Below are 27,878 nucleotides of genomic sequence, written 5' to 3' on the forward strand. Positions count from 1 at the left end.
GCACTTCCAGATCCTCTCAATGCTGCATACGATATTAGCTCTATAGTCACAGGATTTTAAGACTAAATAAGGTTAAAGTAAATCAAGGCTGAGATAAACAGAAAAAGCAAATTCATTGTTAAAAGCAGCAGCCAGCTCCCAGCCCGTCATGCCTGGGCACCGGCACGCACGGCGCAGGGCAGATCTCTGTGACACCCACAGGAGGCACAAACGGGGCCAGGAGAATAGAACAAGGGGGTTAAAGACCGAATCGAAGGCTTATTGATTTGTATTATGGTGTTCCTCTCAAATGGCACACTTTTTTTTTGTAGTTTAATTTTCTTTCCTAAGAACAATAATTCATACACATAAAAAGGCTCTCATTAATATTCCATGAGCATGCTTTTTTAGACTCAATACAATTACAACACAGCGATTATTATTCTTCTGTTAATACTTTAACAACACTAACAGATCCATTAACAGCTCAGCCCAAATAGGAGAGGTGTTTAAGAAACAGAACTGTAGGACAATTTCTGTTTACTAAAGAAACCACAACAAAATTATAGATTGTAATAAAGTCTGAGCGTAAAACGTTCCTGAAAACTGATGTGCTAATGTGCTGCTAGATTTCTTTTCAATTATGAGGAATCTTCTTTTAAAAGTCAACTCAATCTATGAGAACATAGGAAAAGTAAAATTCTTTAAATGAAGGGTGAAATTCAATGGTAATTCCTCTTTTATGTTAAATAGATAATGTTGATACACAAGACACCCAGTATCTGTCCATGCCAATGAAATCACTGGGATGTTTAGAAAGGACATTGAAAAGATGGTCGGCAAGTGTGGAGGTGCGTATCAGAAGAGAAAATACAGAACCATCCATAAAGAATTCTTCTGTATGACTTAAATTAAAATTCTTCCAGACTGAAGCTGGAGATGCTGGTTCATTCTAAAGTGGATGTAGGATATCTTTAAAAAAAAAAAAAACAAAATGAAACATTGTTGTAAAGGCAGGGGAAAAAAGGCAAAATGTTGGCATTTATAAAGCTTTTAATAAAAAGCTACACAGTAACAGCAACAACCTTCTGCCAGATTATTATGTTTTGAAATATTTTATTTTAGATACTCCTTGCTAGAGCTTCTATTTTCCTATTGAGTGCAGAAACTGTGGAAGATGCATTTCACTTTATTTACTAATAACAAGTGTACAAAGACTCAGGACCTTCAGGATCCCAGCTAACCAGCAGAAAAGGTAAACTCCTTTGGCAGAAAGAGCAAGCGCAATTCACTCCTGTGTTCCTTCTGTCCACAGCTACTGCAGTAACAAGGGAGTGTAAATCAAAGCACTTCTACAGCACATAATTGAGAAAAACACCCCCAGACTCCAGGCTCTCTGGATTTGAGAGTGCCAGGCTGGGAAAGACCTTCTGGGGAGCTGAGAAAGCATCAATTTCCTATAATCTTCTTAAAAAGGCAAATGAAGCTCAACCCTGAAATGCATGGCGTTTCTCAGTCCTTCCCATTCCTACCTTGTGAGGCTGCTTCTGAACTGTTTTCCTTTAATTACCTGAAACTTTGTTCTATTACTATATATACACAATATTATCAATACCATTAATTTATATAATATTTGTATTCACATACAGATATATAAAAATACCAATTTATTAATGACTAGTCTGTATTTTTTTAATCTTGTACCTACCTCTTCCAAGAGCTGAAACACTTCCTTTGCCGGGCCATTACTTACAGACGAGGCCATCCTTTCTATGAAGTCAACAGAAACCACACACTTTTCTCTGGTTGTACCCAATCCCCTTGCTCACAGGATTAAGTACACTGTGTTTAAATGCAAGATGGTTTTTGCCCTTTTGTACTCAAACACATCTCCTTCTCTTCATCCCGATACAATAAAACCTGAATTCATCAAGCTCAATACTAGCTTGCAATATGACTTATTTTGGCGATTACATCTCTGTGACACCTCCTTGTCCACTGTAACACCTCCTCATCAGTGTTATTTCTTGAATTCACTTCAGACGGTCAATAACAGTTTCCCATACACCATTCTAAAAGCTCCCTAAAAATCTGCTTTCAAGAAGCGAATGCTAAAGCGACAATATCCCGGTCACAACGCCTTCACATCTGTTATTTAAAGCACAGTACCATTACACCCGTATGCCAGTAACGTAAGGCTCATTGTGCTTTCTGCTCTATAGCACAAAAAACCTGATGTGCACCCTACGTGCACCTTTTTAACCCAAGCAAAGCCAAAATGGTTAGATACTACTTCCATTGCTTTAAGTATTTTCAAGTCGCTATTTAGATTGTCCTAGTAGAAAGGACTACAGCAAGCTGGGATAGGTTTGCCTTAAAACAGAACCCAGGGCAGCACTAAAAATAAAACCTGTGTGTCTTGAAGCCTGGGAAAAGTACAGCAATGCTACAAGGGATTCAGTGCAAAACTGCGGACAATACTGCTTACACATACAATACTTATTCATTAATTTGAAAGGACAGATATTTACAAAGAATAACTCAGAGCTCCTATGAGTTTATTTGACGTTCCCGTCACTCTAGTTCCCCTTTGCCATGTGTTTCTTTTCTCACACTTCATTCTTCTGTTCTCTACCACCTTTCTTTCCACGGACCAGGCTCAGGAAAACTATTTCTCGCTGCCTTGGTTATGTCTTGCTCTGCCCCACGCACAAATGATGAGATGTAGGTGAGGACTGAAAACTCATCAGGTCTCTGTCAGCTCTGGCACAGTCAACCCCTACCACTTGGGTAACAAGCCAAACTTTTTCTGGCATTTCTTTGTACTATGCAGTAATTATAATCCTTTTTTTTTTTTCTTTTTTTGTGGTCTATCCCTTTATTACTCTCTATTTTACATACTATCCATTACTTTTTAGGGTTTGGTTTTTTCCTCTTTTATCCTCCTATCGCTATTATGGTCTTTAAGAGAAAGGCTGTTAAGTACTGCACATCTGTCATTTCAGCATTATGACTAGAAAGCAGACTTCGAAAATCCTGGTGCCACCATAAAACTGGTGAACTAAGACTCGGCATCTTAAATTTCTTCGCTTTATCACTGTTCTTGTACCCTTCCCTTGATAACTGCTGTTGATCACCATCAGAGACAGGATATTGAATTAGATATGCTCGATCTGAATCAATAGGGCTGTTCTCACAGATTTATTGCTAAAACAAGTGTTTCCATTAGGCCTAGGAAAATCAGCTGAAGTAAAGTTACAGACTCCTGCAGTTTTCTACAAGTAGCTTTGTTGTGTGGCAGTCCCCCATTTCACTATCTAGATTTGTTAGACTGCTATGCATGCAGATTTAATCCTGGTGACAATCGGCATATATGTAAAGCAGTCAGATATTTTCTTTGATAGCAGCAGGAAACATTGAGTGTAGGAAATTTAGCACAAAATATTTTTCATCTGCTGAGGAACATGGGTGAAAATGCTTTGAACATGTCAAGAGCATCAGCGTAAGGAAGAAAAACGATTTGCCGGGAAACATCCATCATTTAAGATATTCCCTATTGTTTTCCAGTGTTCTTTTCCCAGAGACACTGAGCCTACTTAGGTTTTGTGGTTTGGGTGGAGAAAAGAGAAGGTTGTTGATGCTTTGGGAAAACATACCGTAGCTTGCTTTGCTTGCTTGCTCCTGATCCTCAGCTACAGCAACAACTGGCAGCTGAAAGACCTAACATCAAAAATCGGCTCTAGGGGAAACTGTCTTGTTTGATCCACTAAATCTATCATTTAAAAACTTTGAAAAAGAAAAAAAAAAAAGGTTAAACTCATAAACAAAACTTTAAAATAAAGATTTTAAGGAGATAGCATAAGGTTTCCTCAACAGCAAAGTCAAGATCCGTTGGTGGAACCCTTCCAACCATACACCCACCCTTGGGTTTCAGGACCTAGTAAAATTCCACTCTTCCCCATCAGTCTTATCTTGCCAAATTCGGAGCAGGAGGAAAACACTCGGAGGAACAGCATCCCAAGGACTCCACCGTACACTCACAGGCAAAGCACTGACACACATGGCAGCGCTCCCGGGAGCCAGCTCCTGCAGTTGGATTTTATTAAGGAACACACACGTTTTTGCGCTCCAGTCAGAAATATCCGGGGGCTCTAGCATATGAACAATAACTCAATAATCACATTTCCTCCTCTCTAACATAAAATAAACACAAGCTCTGAGATGGACTCCTTGGATTTATGTCCTTTCAAAAGAATTTAGTAATTGGGGATTAAAGAAATAAAACCACAAGTAAAGTGCACGAGTTCAAAATGTGCAGTAAACACTTTTGGAAGCAATCTTCTCATCTGGGAGTACTGCAACAGATGTTTATCAGGAGCTACCAACAGTTAATCCAACTCCAAGCCAGATTAACTCTTTGCCATTGGAAACAAGCCTTTTTTTTCTGTGAGCAGCCTATGGCAAACAACGGGTTGTGCCACACCTGCTCACAACAAGCAGTTAACTGAACGAAGAAGGGGGAAAAAGCCATAAAGCCCAACCAAATAAACCAATGTCTGGCCCAAGAGCCTTTAACAGGTGTATATGTGGGTGGAAGGGGGAATAAAGAAGAAAACATTTAAACAAAGACTCCACCGACAATCTGATCACTGAAGTGGGCACACACCAAATGAGCCAGAAAACATTTTCGAACAATCCAATAATGGATTGGTTTTTATTTCTGGAGAGGATAGGAAATACAATTATTGGTCTTGGTTTTCAAAGTGCAGCACCGATATATCATAGTAACAACTCAGAGGTTATTCTGTTTAAAGATATTCTGAGTAAGAATGAAAATAGGAAGGTACAAAGCTACAAGTAAACTATGGATTATTCAAACAGCAATCCAACAGTTCAGAAACATTATAACTTTTCAAGACACAAAGAATTTTAGCTTAGGTATCCATAAATCAAATGATGGCAGCCTACTATTTTTCTCTTCTTTTTTTCATGTTTTTATTAAACTGAGTAATTCAATGGCAGCCTTTTAACTTTTATGTAGTTATAGTACCTGCATATGCAAGATGATATTTACTCCTTAAAGATACAATATGCAAATCACAATTAAAAGCATCGTTATTTAAAGCTGAAATTCTAATTTCTTAACGGGTGCAAATCAGATCCCTGTTTGCAACCCTTGCTGAAGGCAAGCAAAAGACGAGTAAGTCCCTGCCCATGGGGAGGAATTAGCTACTCCTCTGCTCCTAACTTCAGAAATATTTAATTTTGGCAAATCCTTGAGCATCCCATCAAAACAGTCAGTGGTCCAACAGAGCCAGGAGAAAGCCACTCCCCTTCACTATCCTAAGGAGACCAAGCAGAAGAGATAAGAACCCCATGTCCAAAAAGCCTCTGCCTGAGCATCACTAAAGACTCCCACATCGCTGGGACTGCCTGGCACCAGGATCCATGTAAAACTGCTGGGAAACAGAGCTGGTTAGAGGACTCACAGCCTTGTGGGGCTTGCAATGCTCCCAGCTGCAGTAACACAAGATTGAGAGTCACAAATTCTGGAAACTTTGGTTGAAACTTCCTTCCTGACTGCAGAAAATCTCAGATTTTTTGGTTGTTTGGTTTTTTTAAACAGAGAGAAAAACAATGCCAATCTGTCAAGTCTGAAGACAATCTAAAGAGGTTTTGTTTATCTAATTGCTAGGCAGAACAATAAACAAATAAAAAGCTGTAGGAAGTCCTTTCAACTCCATTTCTGCTGGTAATGCAGGATAAGTTTCATTCTTGGTTTTACTCCTAATCAACAACAGTAATGGCAAACATTATCAGCTCTATTATATTTGGTAAAGAGACTGATGTTATTTATTCAAGAAAACATTTATAAATATTCCTCTAGTTCTAAAAAAATGGATGATCACAAAGCCAGACACTGGCATCACCTCTACCCAGCCCCTTCATTCCTAGGCAGAGGCCACTGGAATCGCCACCAGTCAACTGACTAAAATACAGTTGTTTGCAGCTTGTTTTGTGTTTTTTTTTTTCCCTCCAGATATCAAAAGCTCTAAGTGCTGAGAGTAAGGTTTTGTTTTCCAATTTTTAGCATTCCAAAGAAAAAACACTGACATCACATTCTGCGAGTCTTGCCAAGAATGTCTTTTGTGTTCACAGCTTCAGTGTTTATGATAAATTTTGAACATTAACAGTACAAAGTATTATTTAAATCAAAGCCTAAATCTTAAGAGTAATTTAAACTAGTGAACTGGAAACCTTGATTTAAATAATTTCATTTTGCAAATATAGTTCTCCTAAACAACTATTTGCTTTCAACGGCTTCTTGTTGAGTAAGTAAATAAACTACATGCATCTATTGAAAAGATTATGAAGCCTAATATACTCTTGATCTTTTATTTTTTACATTTTATTAAGTAGACAATTTAAAAGGCAATTATTTTTTCACCTATGATTCCTAAGTGCTTCAGAAATATTTAATAAGTCCTAAAGCACCTTTTATGATGATGATTATTCCCATTTTATATAGAAGGATAACCCAAAGAAGAGATAATTATCTAGGTTGGACTCTTTCCTTCACCAGATTAAACTGTGTCTAAGATAATATGATTGATCTCCAGTACAGCATGAGGGGGGACAGCTTTAAACTGCAAGAGGGGAGATTAGATTAGACATTAGGAAGAAATATTTTACTGTGAGAGTGGTGAGGCACTGGAACAGGTTGCTGAGAGAAGTCAGGGATGCTCCATCCCTGGAGGTGTCCAAGGCCAGGTTGGATGAGGTGGATGAGGCTTTGAGCAACTGTGATCCAGTGGGAGGTGTCCCTGCCCATGGCAGAGGGATTGGAACTGGGTAATCTCTAAGGTCCCTTCCAACCCAAATCTTTCTGTGATTCTATGGTTCTAAGAACAGGGAGGTTTTGCTAGATCATTTCACCCAGATATAACACTTGATATTACTTTTACTTCATCTTCTAAAACTCTGAAGTAACACACAGCACAGTCTGCTGCTGTTCTTCATGACAACAGAGTTCTCTTTATGAAGAGCCTTAATTATTTTGACATGAACAATGATGGCAAAACCAGCAGCGAGCATTTAGATCGCTTCCACAGTCCAACTGAATCAACACAACGTATTTTCCAAGTAGTACAACCTCTAGTTTGAATACTCATTTCTTAATATTGTGCCTGGAAATCTGCAGGATGTTGCACCAACAGTACATACTGTGAAAGTTTCAGAACAGTTTCCATGTAGTGAATATCGCATATCCCCATTCACCACTAGGTCAAGACCTTACACGTGACAAAGTTTGTGCCCTGAGGCACAGTGCCAGACCCAAGATGTTTACTAATCAAGATGTATGAAAAGTGGAAAAAGAGGTACAGAATTATTTTTAAGGTTTTTCACAGTCTCTCAGCATTGTGCCCATTTTCCACTGCTATGAAAACCTTCCTGCACACCAAGTTGGCCCATGATGGGAAACTGCTTCTTTCCTGAAGCACCTCCTTCCTGATCTCTCCCCCTCAACCCAGCCCTTACCAAGGACGAACATCAATGTCTCTCAAGCTACTTTGTCCTATAAACTGCTTTTTCTGTGATGCCTCAAACATTTTACCAGTCAGACATTAATGACTGTCTTGAACTTTACCAGGAAGGGTGAGAGGCAGAACACCAAGTGCTGGAGGAAAATTAAACAACGGAAGACACAGTGGTCCATGATGAGACAAATTTGGTAGGTGCAACCATATGAAATGCCAGCTCTTCCCTTCTGCCTAAAGCCCCAGCCACTGTTAACGTGACCATTTACTGGCACGCAGAGGAGGGTCTCAAAGAGACAACACATCGCTTTGATGATGAACCCCATGTCTTGCAAGGTCCAGCTGGATTCATTCACCTTACTGCAAGCCCTCAGCTCCAGCTTCACAAACAGCAAGAGCGCTGTTCCCTCCAAAATAAATTGTTATGGTGTGTGCCAGATCCCAAATCTCACCCCACCAGAACACCACATGTGACACACTTTTTGTCTATGCATGGGCTCAGGAAATATGAGGATGGGGACGGTCCAGAGGGAGCGAGTCAGGGATTTTGCTGCACCTAAGCAAGCCACCCTCCTAAAATGAAACCAAAAGAAGGTTTGACACTGAAAAACATCTGCATTTCCTGCACAAGTTTCCCAACAATATATATCTGTTATATATATACATATATATATATAACAGATATATATATACACACAGATATATATAGATAGATATATATATATACACACAGACACATATGCTGCTTCAGACACAACATCACTAGGCTGCAAAGTCAGCGGACACCAGCCCTGAAAGGCAGGTGTTCCGTAAATTCATATTGCATAAACACAGTTAATTGTGACAAGAGGGCTATAAAAATCCTTGTAGGGCTTAAATTATTTCTCCACTTAGAGCAACTCTACCACCAGGAAATGTTGCACATTGCACTTTATACTGAACTGGGAGCGCCCAGTGATAACATTAGAGCTCCATTAAAGAACAGACATAAAAATCACAGAACTTTAAAAAATACAAACTCATTTTTCTGCCGTCATTCAAAATAACCATTTAAAACCAAACACACTCCGCAATTGCCATTAAAACTGTTCCACTCTAACACTGCAAGTGTTTAAATATGAAAATTGTACTTCTGAAATAAACATTGCTGCTACCATGGAAAAGTGCTACAGCGAGCCGAGTCGCTATTAGACAGAAATTACCACCTTAAAGAAGTCAACAATCCCTCACACTTCACCATGGAAATATTCTCTCTCCACCCAACAAGGTCACCAAAAAGAAAAAAAAAAAAAGCAAAACCCAGCAACAAAACAACTAAATGATATCCACTAAAACTTTGATCAGACACACAGGTAGGTAAATATAGGTCATTCAGAGTCTGATTTTTAATAAATTTATGATTTATGCATTTACTGATGCTGATCCTCCAGTAATCAATGTATAGTTGATTCACTGTATCCATCTGAATCTTCCTGCATATACCGGAGTCTAAATTGTTATCCAACTCATAAAATTCAGAAAAAAAAACCCTCAAAATACAACAAAATGAGTTTTACTTTTCCTAGTCTCATCTTTTTTTATGGTTAGTTATTTAGAAAAACATTTTTTATGGTTAGTTATTTAGAAAAACATTTTTTAGGAGTTTATTATCTATTTATATCTGGAAAAGATCTTTTAATAACATGCACGTCCTTTAGCTTCGTGGGGGCACTGGCTCCGTACGCGGGGCCAGGACCAGAGAAGCAATCCGGTACCATGTAAAAGGGAAAGAAAAGACTTCATCCGGCTCCCTCTCACCTCTCTGGGTGAGAAAACAAGCAGGAGGCGCGGAGGGGTAACTCAGCTCTGCAGTGCTCGCGTCATCCGTCAGATTTCTGTTACCACCACAAGCCGGCAGCGCCTGCCAGCCTGGCTGCAGGTTGTTCACACATTATCAGAAATCAGAATTTGCTATTTAGGCTAAAGAAGTCTTAGCAGGTATCAATCAGGCATAGAAATGATCCTGTCTGTTTTCTCAGGATACTCTGGAAAAGTTTATGTAAAATTGGAAAATCATGTGTGCCATTACGTAACAAAGACAACTGGATATTTCGACTTTTAAACAGTAGGTACTGAACAGCACTTGGCTTCATTGTAAAAGTATGCATCCCTTGTATAAATAAATATTATTTATTTCATAATTTAAAAAATACTTTACATGCAGCTCTCTGCACTTCTCCTGTACTCAAGCATTCACAATCATTTGAATACAATACACTAAATTCAATTTAAACTCCCTGCCTATCTATCACGTTAGACTACCTAAGCAATTTGGGTAGATATCGTAATGCCGCAGGTATGTCCAATGTTTTCTAGGATCTGACAAATCACCACCGGTGCAACAGGTGCCGTTTCCACTCATCTTTACATCTGACAAAGAGGGTTGTGCTGCTGCAGTCCCTCCCGGCGGTCAGGCTGCCTGCGCACCCATGGGTGACATCAAAGGACCTGTGAAGGTGCAGCAGTGTGGCTCCTCCAGCCGCTTCCCACATCCCAGAGGCGTGGGGGCGGCTGCTGCTCGGCAGGGACATAGCAACATTCTTCCATCACTCCCTGAAAAACCTTTACTGCTTCCTATGGGTTCGGGTTAGCAACAAAAAAAAAAAATGAATTTTTTAGGCTTAGCAATAGGCCTGGACCCAAAAGCATCCTTCTGCCTCTGTGACACACAACAAAGGGTTAACAGCATCATGAGCCAGCTCAGGTGTAGATCACATCAACAGCACCACCAATTTTAATTCTAATTTCTATATAGGCTACCTTAACACTTCAGTGGCAATTTTATACGAAAGAAATATCCAGACACTGATTTTTAACCTGCTCAAATCAGGTATTCGTAGCTTAAATTTCCCCTGCTCGTTTATACCACAGAAATGATCATGCAAACACACGACACTTTGAACTTCTGCCTCCAGCTGGGGATGCTGCAGTAGATTTAAATTCCGAGCTGTGGCACAGAGAGCACAGAGTGACTGCAGCGTCACTCAGAGAAAATGCCAAGGCCAAAAGTTGCAAAACCTGTCACAAAATTATTCTGCCTTTAAACATAAACCAATCAGAAATAACTTCTGCCATGAACACCACTGGGGAACTCAGAACTTTAAAAGGTTTACGTGGCTTTCGTACAAGAGGAAATACACAGAAGAAACGTCATAAATACAGTTGACTGTAAAACGTTCGATGAGAAAGATGAGATCAGATAAATTGCAAAATAATACAGAGACAAAATTTGCCGCTAAACCATATAACAGATTTATAAGACATGATAAAAACAGACAGTATTTAGGGACATATTTGTTATTTTAAATCTAACCCAAACATGATAACAATATTACGTCCCTTTCCAAGCATCACCTCGGACTGGAAGGGATAAAGGAGAGGCAGAAGGGAAAGAAGGGGAAAGAGAAAAGAGGAAAAGAGAGGGAAAAAAAAGAAAAAGGGAAGGAGAAACAGCAATTTATCATTTAGCAAATCCACGGAAACAACTTTTGGGAAAGATCGGGGATTTTCAGGCGGCGGCGGCCCGAGCCCCTTCTGATTTACTTTCTGCAACCCAGAGCCCGCAAACCGCGACCCCGAAGCTGAGAGACCGACAGTGGAGGAGCCGGGGCAGCATCGCCCGCGCCCGGGATCTCCCGGGGCTCTCGGGATGCTGCAGGACCTCCCGGGGCTCTCGGGATGCTGCGGGACCTCCCGGGGCTCTCGGGATACCGTAGGATCTCCCGGGGCTCTCGGGATACCGCAGGACTTCCCGGGGCTCTCGGGATGCCGCAGGACCTCCCGGGGCTTTCGGGATGCTGCGGGACCTCTCGGGGCTCTCGGGATGCTGCGGGGTCTCCCGGGGTGCTCGGGATGCCGCAGAATCTCCCGGGGCTCTCGGGATGCTGCGGGAACTCCCGGGGCTCTCGGGATGCTGCGGGGGTCTCCCGGGGCTCTCGGGATCCTGCAGGACCTCCCGGGGCTCTCGGGATGCTGCGGGGAGCTCGGGCAGTGACCGTGACCTCCTGCTGCTCCCGGGATGCTGCCGGGAGCTCAGGCAGCTCCGGGACCTCCCGCGGCTCCCAGGATCTCCCGCTGCTCTCTGGGTGCTGCGGGGAGCTCGGGATGCTCCCAGGACCTCCCGCTACTCTCGGGGTGCTGCGGGGAGCTCGGAATGCTCCCAGGACCTCCCGGGATGCTTCGGGGACCTCAGGCAGCTCCCAGAACCTCCCGCTGCTCTCGGGATGAGCCCCAAGGCAAAGCCTCGCCGGGATGCGCAGAGAACCACAGCCCATCTCTAATAAAACAACCTCCTCCAGCTCTGCCGCTCCCATTTTCCGCCCGTCCCGGTGGGTCTGGCTGGAAAACTTCTGCCCCCGCGCTGGCACAGGGCTCTCGGCAGAGCCCCGGACCCCGATCTCGCTTCTCCCACCCACGCACAAAGAGCCCCCGAACCCCGAGCATCCCGACTCCGGGAGCGCCGCGCCCAGCGCGCACCGCAGCGGGGAATCAACGCCACGGGGAAGAGAAATCCGCTAAACGCCCCGCTCCGGCCCCGCCGGGCAGGGACACGGATCCCCCAACCACCCACCTTGCATCCCCGCCGCCGGCTCCGCCGCTGATGCCGAAAATACGGGGCAGGCGGGCGCGACCAATCGGGGCGCAGAAGCGACCGCCCGCAGCCAATGGGCGCCGCCCGCTGCCCGCCCGCAGCCAATGGGCGGTGCTGCTGACCCCCAGCAGCCAATGGGCGGTGCCGCTGCCTCCCCCGCAGCCAATGGGCGGTGCCACCTCCCCCCCCATCCCCCGCAGCCAATGGGCGGTGCCGCTGCCCCCACTGCGCGGGGCGGGGCGGGCGCGGCTGCCGGGCGCTCCTCCCCCACCCCCTCCCCGGCTTTTCTTTACCTCCTCTCTCCCCTCAGCTGCGTCTTAGTTTTCTTTCTCTTACTCTTTTTTTCCTCTCCGCTTTTTTCTCCCTCTTTTTTCTTTATTTTTCCCTTTTTTATCTCCTCCCCCCTTTTTCTTTCTTTTTTTCCCCTCCCTTTTTCTTGTCCTTTTTTCTTTCTCCCTTTTTCTTTCTTCTTTCCTTTTCTCTCCTTTTTACTTTGTTCATTCACTTTTGCTTTCATTCTTTTCTTTTTTCTTCCATTTTTCTTTCTTCCCTTTTCTCCTTTTTTCTTTTGTCTTTTTTCCTTCCTGTCCTTTTTTCCTTCTCTTTTTCTTTCATTTTCCTTTTTCCTCTCCTTTTTCCTTCACTTGTGCTTTCTTCCCTTTTCTCTCCTTTCTTTTTCCTCCCATTTTCTTCCTTTTCCTTTTTCCTTCCTTTTTCTTTCCCTTTTCTTCTCTTTTTCCTTCATTTTTTTCTCTCCTTTTTTCCTTCACTTCTGCTTTCTTCCCTTTTCTCTCCTTTCTTTTTCCTCCCGTTTTCTTCCTTTTCCTTTTTCCTTCCTTTTTCCTTCCCTTTTCCTTCTCTTTTTCTTTCATTTTCCTTTTTCCTCTCCCTTTTTCCTTCACTTTTGCTTTCTTCCCTTTTCTCTCCTTTCTTTTTTCTTCCATTCTTTTCCTTCTCCTCTCCTTTTTTCTTCCCTTTGTCTCTCTTCCTTTTTCCTTCCCTTTTTTCCTTTTTCCTTCCATTCCCCCTCCCCCTCCTTCTTCCTCTCCTTTATCCCCTCCCTTTTCTTTTTTCCCTTTTCCTCACCTTTTTTTTTCCCCCTCCCCCTCTGTTTGCTACCCATCACTACTAGCACTAGAGGATTTGTAGAGAACCCAGAAAGGTAAAGGAATAAAACCCCACACAATATGCTCCAGCTAAAACCTGAGGCTCAGAAGAGCACCTGTTTCCGCCACTGGTTTTTAATAACCCAACACACAAACTCAGAGCATGACCAGAGCAGGTTTCTGGCATTCCAAATCCAGGCTTTAAAAATACCAAAACGAACTAGCAGATGTTTCAACATCACCTGAGCGCACAAAGCTTTAAGTCAGATCACTACCAGAAATTATTAGCAAAGTAAACTTTCTTGAGGTCCAAAAATTTTGGAAACAAATATCTGCTTTACTGAAAAAAAAAACCCAACATACTGTATACATATTCTTACTTTAAATAAAATAGAAATTCACTAACATTTGTTCATAAAATTTGCCTGCAGGAAAGCTGAGGAGGGGCTCTTTATCAGGGAGTGCGGAGACAGGATGAAGGCATAATGGTTTTAAACTGAAAGAGAGAAGATTTACATTAGATATTAGGAAGAAATTTTCTCCTGTGAGGGTGGTGAGGCCCTGGCACAGGTTGCCTGGAGAAGTCATGGATGTCCCTTCCCCGGAGGTGTCCAAGGCCAGGTTGGATGGGGCTTCAAGCAATCTGATCCAGTGGAATACGTCCCTGCCTATGGCAGGGGGGTGAAACTGGATGATCTTTAAGGTCCCTTCCAAATCATTCTACGATTCTACAAAAATAAACATTTCAATCAACAAACCCCATAATTTCTGCGTATTACAGGAGAAAACTATCAACTGTAGAAGAGGGAATAAAAAGAAAAAAAAGCTCTGAATTTTCTTCAGGTCTTTTTTTCCAGTCTAATGATCCTAAATAATTCCTAAGTTCAGAGTGAAGTAAAATAAATGAGAAAATCCGTGCCTCCCATTTCTATGCTGTGCTTCTTCAGACCTCATCCCCAGCATTTCAAATCACTAAATCGTATTTGCTGAAACCTCTTGCCTGAACAGTGTTCATTTCTCCACAGTGTTTGGCTAATACAGGATAATAATACATACCATGAAGTGATAAACCCGATATTAGCCCAAGTCTTGATGATGGTTTACAGGAGAAAGCTTTTTTTCTGCAGATCAAGGAAGACTTATTTCTAAGGTGCCCCAAGAGCCCAGAACTCTGTGGTGCTGCAAACTGCTGACAGACAACCAATAACTGTGACAAATTATACATTCATGGCATCTGCAACAATCGATAAAATGACTCATCAAATTAATAAAATATAGATCACAAAGCATACATTTTTATTAAAGAATAACTTCATGATAACCAAGTAATGTGGATGCTTCCAAGCATAAGATTAAATTACATGCTGAGCAAATCTGGCATTTTGTGATAAACTGCTAAAACAGTCTTTGCAACAGCAACCGAGGAAGAACACTGCTGACATAGTCTATAAACATGTTTCATAAAGCATAACCGAAAGTAACAAAAAAAAATAATCGTTGAAGTGGTGGTTGGAGAACTCACTACCATATCCACAATAATTGCCTTCTAGACTTCTTGCTTTGTAATTGATTCCTTCAAATATGCTGCTGATTTGGGTGTTGAAAGTAATAAAACCAAATTACCTACATAGGGGAATATTTGAACCAAATTAATTCCTTCGCCAGCCAGACAGTTGTCAACGGTTGTCATTACTGGAGTACACAAAGATTTCTAGTACATTCAAGATCATGAAAATGTTACTGAAATAGATGAAGGTAAGTGTCTCACTAGATGGATGGACATCGTTTATCAAAACGTTGTGCCTGCCGAGTAACTTTAGATATTAAGCAGTTGCTTGAACTTAAGAATACAATGAATTCCATTAGACTTGGAAGTTCTGAAGCTATACACGTGATTAAGTATTTTCCTGCATGCATGTTCTCCACTACTGAGAAACTCATCAAGAGGAGCTTTTCCAAACTCATATAAAGGTATTGGAGAAGTCATTCCCTCCCCAGAGAGGAAGATGGAGCATCTCTTATGGCAAAGGCCTGACTTCTGGGAAGAAAACACTTAGGCACATCCTGTGTCTCTATTATGCGGGCTAGGTTATTGCTACACAGCTTTGAAACATATTCTAAATAAAGTACTTAAGATACCGAGATCCTGTTTATTAAACCTTGCAACTATTAGTTCCTGAAACGCCTTGGTACTCGCTCTCTGCAGGCAAACTATGCCACATCAACAGCACTAGAAGGCTGTCCTAAAATTAGTTTTGATCCACTGTAATGCCAGATACATAGTGTTCTCGGGCATTCTTTACATGATTGAAGCTTTGTCAGGTATTCTAAATATTTCTTTCATACTAAAACACCCAGAGCTCCCCAGAAGAGTCCTTTCATACTCGCAATGAGTATTTTACATCCATAACATTTAGCTGCTTGCTCAACGTCCATGGAATTCCTAGCTAAACACATGAGACAAGGTCTTTCCCACCCTTCCTTCTACCTAATAAATAATGGAATCTTGATTCCAAAATGCTGTCATGAAACAAAAATCAAATAGAGCCTAAGTAATATAAACCAAATATTTGTTTATACTAGATCCATTATGAATTGAGTTCCTTTTTCAAACAAATGACATTTAATAATGTATTAAACATGTAAACAGGAACATATTTTAAGTTATAATTCCATCCACTCTTTCTCATGACATTCATCTTCTCAAAGCCCATATCCTCATTTCAATCTCATAATTTATAGAACATTAAGTTAATAAACAAACGTGCTTCCTTACAAACGGCTTAGTACTTAGTTAAGCTGCTGTCTTCCCTAACTATGGCAACCTAGATCAGTTAAAATATACATAATCCATTCTCTGGCATATTATTAGCAACTGGAAATTTATTATAAAATGTCATTTCCTTTCAGAATGAAATATCTTTTTTTGGAAAATATACACAAATATTCCCACTTAAACCACGCCATTTATTTCGATATTTTACAAATTTTCTGCACAGCGACCATTTCATTTACGTAGAAAATACCACACAGCTATGAATCTCTTAAGCCACCAAAACGCAACCACACATAGCAGCAATGAATATTTTAGAGAGGCAGCAAACAGGACCAGCTTCAGAATTACACCCACCACCTTCAAGAGAAGATGAGGCAAGAGCTTTTTCTCTTGCCATAAATTACCACTCCCTCCTATCAGTAATTACTTAACTTTCAAAAATAGCTGCAACGCAGACAAATTAGGAGCTATAATTACGCAAATTTATCCCTGATATTAAGACTGCATACATGCATATTTGTATACCTACTTAGCGTATTCTAAAACGTATCTGCATGCATAATGTCAAGTACTATAATCAAATACAGCAGGATGTCTTTATCTTATCACCCAGAACAACAACGTTTCTATCCTAAATATCTGTAAGCCCTTCCAGTGGTCAAAAAATGCTTACTACTGCTTTTTATCTGTATGGCACCGGTCACTTGATTCCAGTGCATCTTCTTTTGAGAAACGTTGCTCCTTCCCAGACAAGAGGGCAGAGACCTAAGTTCACAGGAGTCAAAAGGAGCACCAGCCAGGCTAAGAAAGAAGATGTTTTTGAGATATATATACACGTACAAATCACAGAGTGTAACACAGAAGCTACATCAGGTTCAGAAGTCCGTACTCTAAAAACACCTAAGGCTTTATGTATTAGAAATACCATAGAAAGTTAGCCTGTTCCTGGCTGCTGTTGCATACAGGACATTGGGCCAGATGGTGCTTACAGTCTTAATCAGTTCAACAATCATTTTATGGAGTACCCAAAGACAGAGTTGCCTCATTTTTTTCTTGGAAATTAGAACTACTGAATATTTGAGGTCACTCAATGAAAAGCAAGTTAGAATTTGACTGCTCCTGCACTACTATTCTAACTCGACACAAAAACTTTCCACTTTGCTCGGGGTCTTGGTAGACCACTGCTTCCCAAAGAACCAACACTTCTACATCTCTATTGTGCTGCAACATGCTCCCTCTCAGATAGCTGCATTTCTCTTGTTCATGTATCTATTTATCCAGATAATCATCTTAAACATGGGATAGCACTACAGATCTTTAAGGGCATTGTTTTAACCTCCCTGGTTCTTCAGAGCCTCTGGTCCAGCCCACGTCACTTTACATTCGGCCTTTTACATATCGGAGGTTGTTCGGTTTGGGAAGCACCACAGGCAGGTTTGGGCATTGCTATACAACAATGAACTCTGCTATTTTTTTTATAAGCATTACTTCTTATCCTTTTCACTTACAGAGCTTAAAAATCCCTGATTCCAAGATAGCTAAGATCTGCACAGAAACTTAACAAAAAGGTGGCAACTCAACACACTTGTCTTTTTCTACAATGGCTTTCAACAGCAATAGAATATATTGTTATGATAAAAAGCCTCAATACTCTCCAAGTTAAAGCAGAAGAACAAATGCTATTTTTAAAGTAAAAATCTGTCGTAACTAGAGTCGGGGTTAGCAGTGGAGGGGTTTTTTTGGAAGGATAAAGATCTATTTTTTTTATTACAGTGAAAATCCTGAATATGTACATGCACATTCACATCATTTTGCAAAACTGTCAACACCAGATACACGATTCCTTCTTTGAAGAATCTCCCTGTGTTGCAATCCTCAGCTAAATTTGAAAATATTTTGGGTAAGCATAGCTGACGTTCCATGGGTGTAATCTGAGACCATAAGGAATTTAAGAAAACAGTTCGATACTGTACTAAAATCTAAAATAGGCTTTTAGGAATTTATGAGCTTCCTCAGATCAGCAACTAATATAACCATCCAGAAATTACTCTCTGTAGCCCATCTAGCTTCCACCTAAATTTTCCTCCCTTGAGTTTTGTTCTGGAACATGTGAGCTCCTTTTGAAGAATATTTGTACATTCTACTATTGTGAAATATATTATACATTAATTAAATATATTCTTCTCTTAACATCATATGTTTAGCCTACATAGTCATGTACTTGTATCACATTTATTACAACAGGCTTTTACTCTAAGAGTAGATTGTCTCAAAGATGTAATAGTTGTGAACATCCACACTTTTCTCAGTTAAAGAAAACAGTTCAAATAAAGCATAAAGAGTGCTACTGGCATAACACATTTCTTAGAAGCACAGGACTAAGATGTTACAGGAGATATGTAAAATAACCCCTTACATGAGCACAAACTTCCTATTAAGGAAACCCTTACAATTTCTTGCTGTCCCTTTCCCTGGAAGTCTGTGGTAGGAGTTGGATACTCTGCCCATCAGGAATCCTTTTCCAGCATTCAGCATTTGTCCAGACTGATTTTTCTTCTGCACCCGTTTCAGTTCTTTTACATTTGCTCCATGCCATAGCTATCTAAGGATGAATACTCTCCTCACGTCTCCCTCTTATATGATAGTCTCTTCACCTCACTCATTAAACTGTTCAGAAAATTATGAAGCCATACTAATAGAGCAGAAAATTCCATTCACTTGTTTTCATGCGTATCACGGGGACTACTAAAGTGCATCCCATGATCATCCAAGTACTACTTATCTATAACAAGGATCTTGTCACAAGTTCCTATATTACAAAACTCTGCTATTACTAATAAGTTATGACCTTCGATTTTGCATTTTGAATTTGATTCCACTTCTATTAGCCCAGTTTTCAATGTCATCTCAGTTATTTCTGTACAATATCCTGATTTTCTTCTATATTTAAGGTTGCCTTCCAATTTTGTCATTAGCACAGCCCCTCTACTGATGCTACGTGATCCACATTAAGCAAGTCAGGCTCAAAACTCCCTGGGTAACCGCTCCTGCATACCACACCTTTTAGAAAAATATTATTTTGTTTTGAACACAACCAGTCAGTGAGTTTATGCAGGAAGAAATAATTCTTCTTCAGCTCACTTTTCCAGCTACAACCACTCAGCACGCTTCCCAGATCTTCTACACTAAGAGTTAAGATACGTAGAATGAAATTGTGCCTATGGTTGCTTGCACAAGGTTCATGTCTGGCCTCCAAAACGTCATTATTCAACAGATGGTCATGAGTAACACGTTCTGGCTCAAGGTCTTTAACAACACTCAGTGCATACTGAGGAATTGGCCTCTGTCGTTGGACTCACACACAAACTCGTGTTCCAACATCAAGGTCTCACTGACCTTTCACGAGGCAGGCAAAACCCAAATCTTAGCTGTTTCTTCACTTCTGGTAGCTCATAAAATAAAGCCTATAATTCTTGGTAGCAGTAAATACTAATTTTTATGAGGCTTCAATTAATTCACAATAAGCTCCTTGATATTCCATAAAATACACAAAACTTTTTAAGTGCTGAGGGCTGAGCTGAAGCTTTTTTGGGGGGACAAAAGATAACACCTGGATTTCAAAACACTGCGGTGATTTAGAAATGAAGAGTTAGCACTCCTCCAGGGAGGTGCAAGAAGCTACCCCTGCACACTGCAGAGCTGCCTTTGCCATGCCAGTCTTCAGAACCTCTAAAACAAATGGTTCTGCCAAAAACGGCAAAAAAATTGGTTTAATGGTTTTTAGAAGCACTGGTAACACCAAGGTATCAAACCAGTCTTTGCCTGTACCTGTCTCCCTATCCCTAGAATGATCAAATGTTATCATTAAATCACACAGTATTGTTAGAGCAGTTCAAGAGCGCCCTGAAGGCTTTGGATCCAAGATGCTCTGCTTGAGTAGGCCAGTACCATGTGTGCTATGGCCAGAAGGGTGTGACCTCTGCAGAGAGATGTCAGATGACTGTAGGGTCTCTGCTGAGGCATGTTCAACAAAACACTATTTTAACTACACAGAACCCAAAGATCCAGTTCTGCAGACACAACCCTCCTTCCTGACACAACGTACTTCTGAATGTATTTCTGGTTAAATTCTGAAGCCATGCACAGGGCAAGAAGATTCTTCTTAAACCCTTCCAATAATATCAATACCAGTCCTAGTTATGAACCTTAGTTATCTTTGTTCTCATTAAATCACAATTGTTTCTCCTTGACGTAATATTAGATCAAACATCGCTACAAGTGCCTCTGTGTTATGTATAAAAATACTTTTCCCTTTGTTCTGCAAAACACTTAACAGAAAAGTGTTTATATTAAAACTAAGCAGAATTAAATGTCAATTAAGAGTCAATAATAATCTTAAGATAACATTTCAGATCTATCAGAATCCCATAATAAACCAACTGCAGTGCTGACACAGCTTTAGTTTGAACTATTGCTTTTACTCTGAGGGAAACCACCAGTTGACTGAAAAACCTGAATAATCTTAAGCATTAACATCTCGATCAGAAATGCTCCTGAGCTTTACTGTTTGCTCTCAAGGAGGTCAACACACATCTCATTTCACTTGCCTACCTGCTCATCAAAGCTCTGCATACATGAGGCAAGGTTTTGGCGTGGAGGGGTGTTGATAAATATTCATTAATTAGTGCTTATTCTACAAAAGCAGATTGAGTTTTTCCCTACTCTTCAAGTCTTTTATAAGTTCTTTGGGTCACAGATAACCCAGAACCTATTTAGCTTGTTTGGAATGACAATTTGGATAATATAAACCTATTTTTCAATGAAAATACTCTTCAATCTGGATAATATAAACCTATTTTTCAACGAAAGGGATATGTTTGTTTTCAAAGCTGTCTGAAATACAGAACATAAGCCACTAACTGAAGATATAACAGTAGGTAAAATACGCAATTAACATCTTATATTGCATTTTGCACTCATACTCTCTCTAGATAAGACTTTTTTGTGCAGCCGATCTTCCAACATGAGTAAGAGAAGAACAGTTTTGAGTAGTAAAATCAAACAACAGCTTAAAAATTATTTTTAAGATAGTGACTTCCTGTGTGCCTTGTTGGAAGAGTTCAACAGTTCTCAGAAGCCCTAAAAATGGTTCTGTCAGAAAAAAAATTACACAGGCTTAACCATTTCTAGAAGCACTGGCAATTTTAAGGCTTCAAACCCAAGTGTTGGCTGGTACTTGATGCTTCTTTCTGTGAATACAAGACTCCTGTAATTCAACAAAAATCAACAACCGATACTGTAACAAAGACTGAACTCTGTGATACTCTGAAGCACCCAATTTCAGTTCTTTGCTGATATGTATTAAAGTGTGGACACAGTTTACCACCACTCTTCATGCCCAAGTTAATTTCTACATGAACTTACCTTTAATTTAATGGCATTTAATGATGTACCACGTCACCTAAATTCTATATACTCTGCAATAAGCATTTTACTACCTTTGGAAAAGGCACTAAAGCTCAACAGCTAGTTGTATTCATCTTTTTTCCAACATTAATCTAACGAGAAGGTAGCAGGTGAAGCTCAAGTGGGTTATAAATGTTCTCTGGAGCATTCTGCAGTATGGCACAAGTGTTCTGAGTCACTCACTGCAACAGGACTGTGCATCCTTATTCCTTCCCCACAAAGCAATATTACTACAATCAGCTGTTTACGAAGTACCTGGTGTTATTTACAGCGAACTAAAACTGTGACTCTCGGTGAATCCACATGTATTTATATGGAGTGCATATGGCCTATAATGCTGCCCCACAGTCACGGTGGTTAAATGCTTCTTTTAAAGTATCACCTAAAATGCGTATTTCACATACTCTTTTTGGGACAGAAAAAGTGTTTTAACTCAATCTCAGCTGTAAACTGTGGCTCCTGATGCTCATCTCTCCTTTTCAACCACCTGAATGAGCCTATGATGGATGGATGAGGAAGAACAGATTCCATTCTATCCAAAAGACTTACAAAGGTCTTACAACACATGGATTATTTGAACAAGGTTATTTTTTATTTAGACACACAAGAAAAACTCAATAGAGTCTTTTTAAAAAAGAATAACTGGGAGTAGTTAACAAGGCAGAAAAGATCACTGCAGCAGTCCTTGGCACATACAACACTTAACAAAGGTTGAAAAGCAACAGCCATTTGAGAAAAAACTAGTTTCAACTTGTTTGAACTAGAAACTTCTTACATGTACTAAGCAAACATCCTTATCCTTTCAATAACCCAAACACTTGGAGCCAAAGTAATAAAGCAAACAAGTATGTTCAACAGTATTTTGCCCTTTTGTAGCATCTCATATCTGGGGCACCCAGAATTTTCTGGGTAAGACTAGGAAGAACTATTATTGTTTTGCACAAGTGAAGAAGCTAAAAGATTTTAGTCCCACAAGAGGGTCCGTATCACCCGACCAAGTCTCCATACTTAGAAACTTCACAGAGTGTATATAACTAATGCCCTAACACAGCCATTTGATCATATCAAGCATTATAAGTTCCGACAATAAAGCAAAAGTAAAAAAAAAATCTGACTGATCCATAAAAAATGCACAAAATAAAAAGGTTAAAGGATTTATTAATGACAAGCAGTAGGACGATGGACACAAGAACAGAAACTAATCTTCATTGAAATGACACAATTTCATGCAGAAAGGTCTTTGGAGACCACCACACATTAGAGAGGTCTTACAATGCTTATGTCCACAGTCTTTTGATGGGAAATTTGGTCTTATTCCCTCTCTTAAATCCACCACTAACATACTTCCTATTAGAAATACCTCAAACGCCCTTAAGCAACAGCAGTATCTACGTAAGTGATTATAGGATTGCATTAAGATGCAAAAATGGATTTCCATTGTGAAATATTACAGATATTGTCCCTAAATAATGTCTGAATTGTCTAGAAAGATGATTTTATTTTTTAAAAAGGTGCAAAGAGTGCAGTGAGAAAAGAACATTGTCATACCACAATAATATTCCAGACAAAATATCATTATAATGACAATGTCATTGATTCTAAAACTTCAGATTAATGAACAATCGACATTAAAAAGCTTCCGAAGTTACCCCCTTCATTTCCCCTAAAGTATTTTCAACCACATTTGCTTTTAAAAATTGTTCAGTTATTCCATTTGCTGAGCACAGCATATTCTGAATTTCATACCCTCCCCAAACCACCAAGAGGAAATCCCATCACCAAAGGCGTAAACTTGTTCTCTAAAAGTGACTGTATTTGAAAACACCAAACTGACTTTTTGGTCCACTGGATTTTTGGGTGGAGGAAGAGCAGAATATCTTAAGTTTACAGCATCAGTAAACAAAGGTGAGAGAAATCTATATTAAATGGCTCACTGAAGCATGTAACATTTTATAAATATACAGAAAAGTAGATTTTCTACACTCAAAGTCTCAAAGGGGGTGGAAAAACAACAACAAAAAAAGCATACAGTACAAAGCAATACAGATGGCAACATGAAAATATTTAATATATTGATTTTTATTTTTTAATTAAATATTGTTACAATGGAGATATCTGCTTAGAAATTTGCTTAGTGCAGCTGAATAAGAGAATTAAAAGTACATAGAATCACTTTTAATTCAGCATGAAAAGGATCTACATACAGCTGGTACTTTTGCAAGTGACAAACACCTTCACAAAAGACAAAAAAAAAGGAAATTTTCTTTACATTTGCTTTATACTTTCTCATGTAAAAGTAGATGAACAAACATATTTATTACCATTTCTTTAAGAAGTGGCAAAACTGATATTCAATTTCAAAGAATCTAGAGAATGGGCAAGCAACAAGATCCATAGCAGACAGATCTCAGCAGCAGTACGGTTACAAATAAATGACCTTAAAATTATTTGTAACACTTCTGTCTAATCTCTCCAGTAATGAGAGTTAAGGACCACCTATGGCATGTGAATATATATTTTGGTACCATAAATATTTATTTTCTTTCACTCCACATGGGAGAAGTGATTCAGGCCATGCTACCGTCTAGCTCTTAAGAAAAAAAGAAAAAAGAATTGTATCTCAAAAAAAGAAAATAGAAATATGTAAGTCAAAATATGTAAGTCAACTTATTATGGCTTATTGTGATCTAGCCATCATAAAACTATTGTCTTTGAAGGGCCTGGCTGTCAACAGAAAAGACAAAGAAATTTAATGATTGTAAAAAATACTAATCCACCTGAAATTTTCTGGTCTTTCTAAAGCTGAAGAGCAGAAACAGACCCATGCTGCCTATTGCTTACACAAAACCACAAAATCCTAGTGCTGAATTAGAAGCGAACAGAGATCGGATTAGTTAATGCTGTCTCAGGGTGATCCGCTTTCTTGGTTGTTGGAAGTCCGCAGCAAAAAAACAGAAACGTGGGTCTGTGAAGAGTCTAGTGCCTCAGGCATAAGGGGAGATGAGTAAGAGGGAAAACGTGTAAATAACTGTGTCCTCTGGAAGCCAAGTTAGTCTCAAATGCCTTAAGGTTACCAAAGAGAAACAGAATCTAGAGTTACTGAGAGACATAAGGTACGATGTAGGAATAACATTTTTCGTTCTGTTCTCTTCTGATTCTCAGACATTTTATTGATTTACTCTGGATTTGAACAGATATATTTCTTTTGGCATTGGTCAACCAACCAGTATCAAAACTTTATAATTGAAGGTGTTGCATATGAATGTAAAGTCTGCTATTGAGTGGAACTGATAGGAATAACTATAAGGTATATCTGCTCTTGGATTATATAAATTGCTATGGTTGAACCTTGACTGTTTTCTTCACTAACATTAGTAGAACCACATGTGACTGACACCAGTGAAGCAATGAATTCATTGAACAAGTAGGATGGACTGTATCAATTTTTCCTTCAGACAACAACAAATATCCAGTTACCTAAAGAGGTCCCACTGTTTTTCAGGGAACAGGCTGGGTGGGTCAGAGAAGTTCTTATCAGCCATTGGGGAAAAAGGAATGACTAGGACCACCATAAGAATCTATATAAACTCATACATATAAAAGGAAACCATGCAAGGTGTTGAATATCATGACATACTCTGGATATCACAGAGATCAGTGCCTCCCTGAAGAAGTGATTTGAATAAATCTTTTCAGAAGTGTAGATGAAATGCTATTAAGCAAATGGACATACTGTCCAGTCCTGAGTAGAATCACAGTGCAATATCCTACAGAACACACCATCTGACAGTGATACCAGAAAGAAGATTGCCTCATCCAAAGAAGCTGAATGCTCATTAATCTCTAACTTTAAAGGTATCATTAAGCTTTTCTTTATCTTAGCTGATAGGGTTAAAAAAAAATAAGTCATAGGATGTTTTGGGTTCGAAGGGACCCTTAAAGGTCATCAAAGTCCAAATCCAATCACTTAGAATACTAACACAGAGAAACTTGTCTAACAGTCGAGCTGCACAATGAAAGAATCATCATTAAAATAAAATCTTACTGCTAATCTCCATTTCAGCTGGAAGTATTTTACAGATTTATCGGCTTTCATCACCTCAAATGCCTTGCCAAAAAGTTTTATCATTTGAAGCTCAGAAAACGTGTTACAGGTTTTCTTGAACACATCTAACAGGCCTACACGATTTACGTGTATTGACAGACTTCAGATTATTTAACATGTTAAGTGGTAATTAGTGAAAACGAGTTTTGTTCAAAACAAAATTCAAGATACGCAATTTTGTCTTCTAATTATATTCCTTCACTCTGTTACATATTACGTATTTCTTATATTGCTCACACAACTCTGGATTTGCTGTTCCTGTAAAAAGCACGTAACCACATGTTCTTTCATTTTATGGCACTACACTAAGATATATCGTCTCTACGCAAGCGCATGTCTACGTCCATGAAAAACACACCCTACTATCAGTTTTTAATATAAAGGTTAAGATGCATTTGCTCTCAAGCTCATTCTACAAAACCTTTTTTTCTCTCTGATTAATGGTTAACTGGCAATAAGTTTGCACTTTTGCAGTGATATTTATTGCACATTACAAGCACCGTGCAGAGAAGCACATATGTAATAAGGTTTATTTCTATTTTCATGCTACTCCTTGCCAACAAAGCACGGTGAAACCCATCTGTTGTGTTTCCTGACTGAGGTTAGACAAGAAAAGGAGACTCTACACAGCACTCTATCATTGCAAACAATATTGATTAAAGCAGAGTTTGGAGATGGAATCCAAAGTGCTTACTCTGAGCATGCATTTCTGCCTCATGATATATCCAGATAGAAACATATATAAAATACAATGTGCATAGAAGAAAGAAATGACCAGGAGACACACAGCTCTGGAATCTGGTCAAACAGGTCCCTGAGATAAGGACCTGCGTAGAGGCTGCAGCTTCAGAGAATTATTTCTGTACCTTTGCCCACATGCACGTTCAAATATGCACATTTTTTTGTACCGATGATTTTTAATTTTTACCAGTTTTGAAAACAAAGCATCTATCTGAAAATCTGAAGTACGTTTGAGGTGCCTTTTTTGTACCTTGTACAAGCCATGCAAATGCTCTGACAGGACACGCACACTGCATTTTCTTATTTTACTTTCTCAAGGAAAAGAGACAGTTCTCTTTCTTTGCAGATGAAATGCCTTTGCAATGTTTTAAGTGTATGAACTTCCTCATTCAAAACATAAACGTTCTTCCTTTTATCCATCAAACAAACTGATGCAACACATAATACAATGTTACTTTAGCGTGCGAGGGAGCATAAGTAATCAGATTGTTGGTGAAATCACTTGAGATGATGCAAATGGATTCTGATACAGGGAGGAAGAAGGGCCACTGAAATCTCAGACTTAAAGAGAAATGAAGACACCTGATACATGACTTATTTTGAGGGGAACAACAGTAGGAAGAACACCCAATAATGGCTGTATGTTGACGACATGGGTATTTCAGAATTAGAAATGGTTTAATATTCAGGAAAGTAAACGTATATAAGCTATAACTGAAACACAGAACTGTCAGAAGTACAGAACAATTACAGGCGGTACCATCGCCACTTACAAGGATATCAATTAAAATAAAGCAATTCAACCTCTAATGTTCAAGTCATACCAAATCTTGAAAAACTGTTTGCAGAGTAGATGCTAATATCAGCATCTTTACAAAACCTAGGTTTAGGCATAAACACACAATGTATCTTTCCTCATCTCCATTTAAAAAGTAACAACGCACATTGTTTTTAAGGAGTGTTGCTTTCAGAGCTCCAAAAATAAACATTCTCAACAGTAAAAATATAGCATAGTCAAGAACTCAAGACATGCTTAAGATCCTCAGCGCACTCTGATGCAGAAGAGTTACATCTGTTGTGAAGACACAGTAATGTAGTCCACAGGGTAAAAAATAACTGCTCTCCCGTCTAAACTTCAGATCCAAAGAAGTCGATCTGAGCCCTCCTCAGCATCATATCTACCCTACCACTTAAACCAAAAAAAAAAGAAGTACCTTACTCAAGCTAGAAGTTCCTTTGTATTTGTTTGGAAAACACAAAGTACCAGACCATGTCATCTCAAGAAAAATCCTAATTACTTTACAGACTATCTTTCTTCCTCCACAGATTAGCAAACTGGCTTACACTTTTGGTAATACAGACATTAAACAGCACCTTGTCAAAACCCTCCAAAATTGTATTAGCATTAATTATATTTCAACAACCTGAGAGATTACATTTCAATAAACTGGAAAGTTATCCATTTAGCTGGAGACCAGGTTCTTTTATGTGGGCGGTTTTGTTTTGATTTCTTTGACTCTGAAGTTCAACAAAACAT

The 27,878-nt window shown here is 39.5% G+C and overlaps 1 protein-coding gene across 3 annotated transcripts in view; it reads right to left on the bottom strand.

Moving 5' to 3' along the window:
• The window catches only part of CTBP1 (C-terminal binding protein 1), a 252,000-nt gene that overhangs the window by 145,769 nt on the left and 78,353 nt on the right, over window positions 1-27,878 (bottom strand). Inside the window, exon 1 of one of the 3 annotated variants that reach the window (XM_054064937.1) lies at window positions 12,127-12,151. The exons of the other annotated variants lie outside the window; for them this stretch is intronic. Coding sequence (XP_053920912.1) covers window positions 12,127-12,133 — 7 coding nt within the window. The 5' untranslated portion in view covers window positions 12,134-12,151. Of the gene's footprint in view, window positions 1-12,126; window positions 12,152-27,878 lie in introns of those variants that run through there. 3 annotated transcript variants of the gene reach the window in all.

This window comes from Cuculus canorus, chromosome 4, assembly GCF_017976375.1.
Source record: "Cuculus canorus isolate bCucCan1 chromosome 4, bCucCan1.pri, whole genome shotgun sequence".
Classification (NCBI taxonomy): domain Eukaryota; kingdom Metazoa; phylum Chordata; class Aves; order Cuculiformes; family Cuculidae; genus Cuculus; species Cuculus canorus.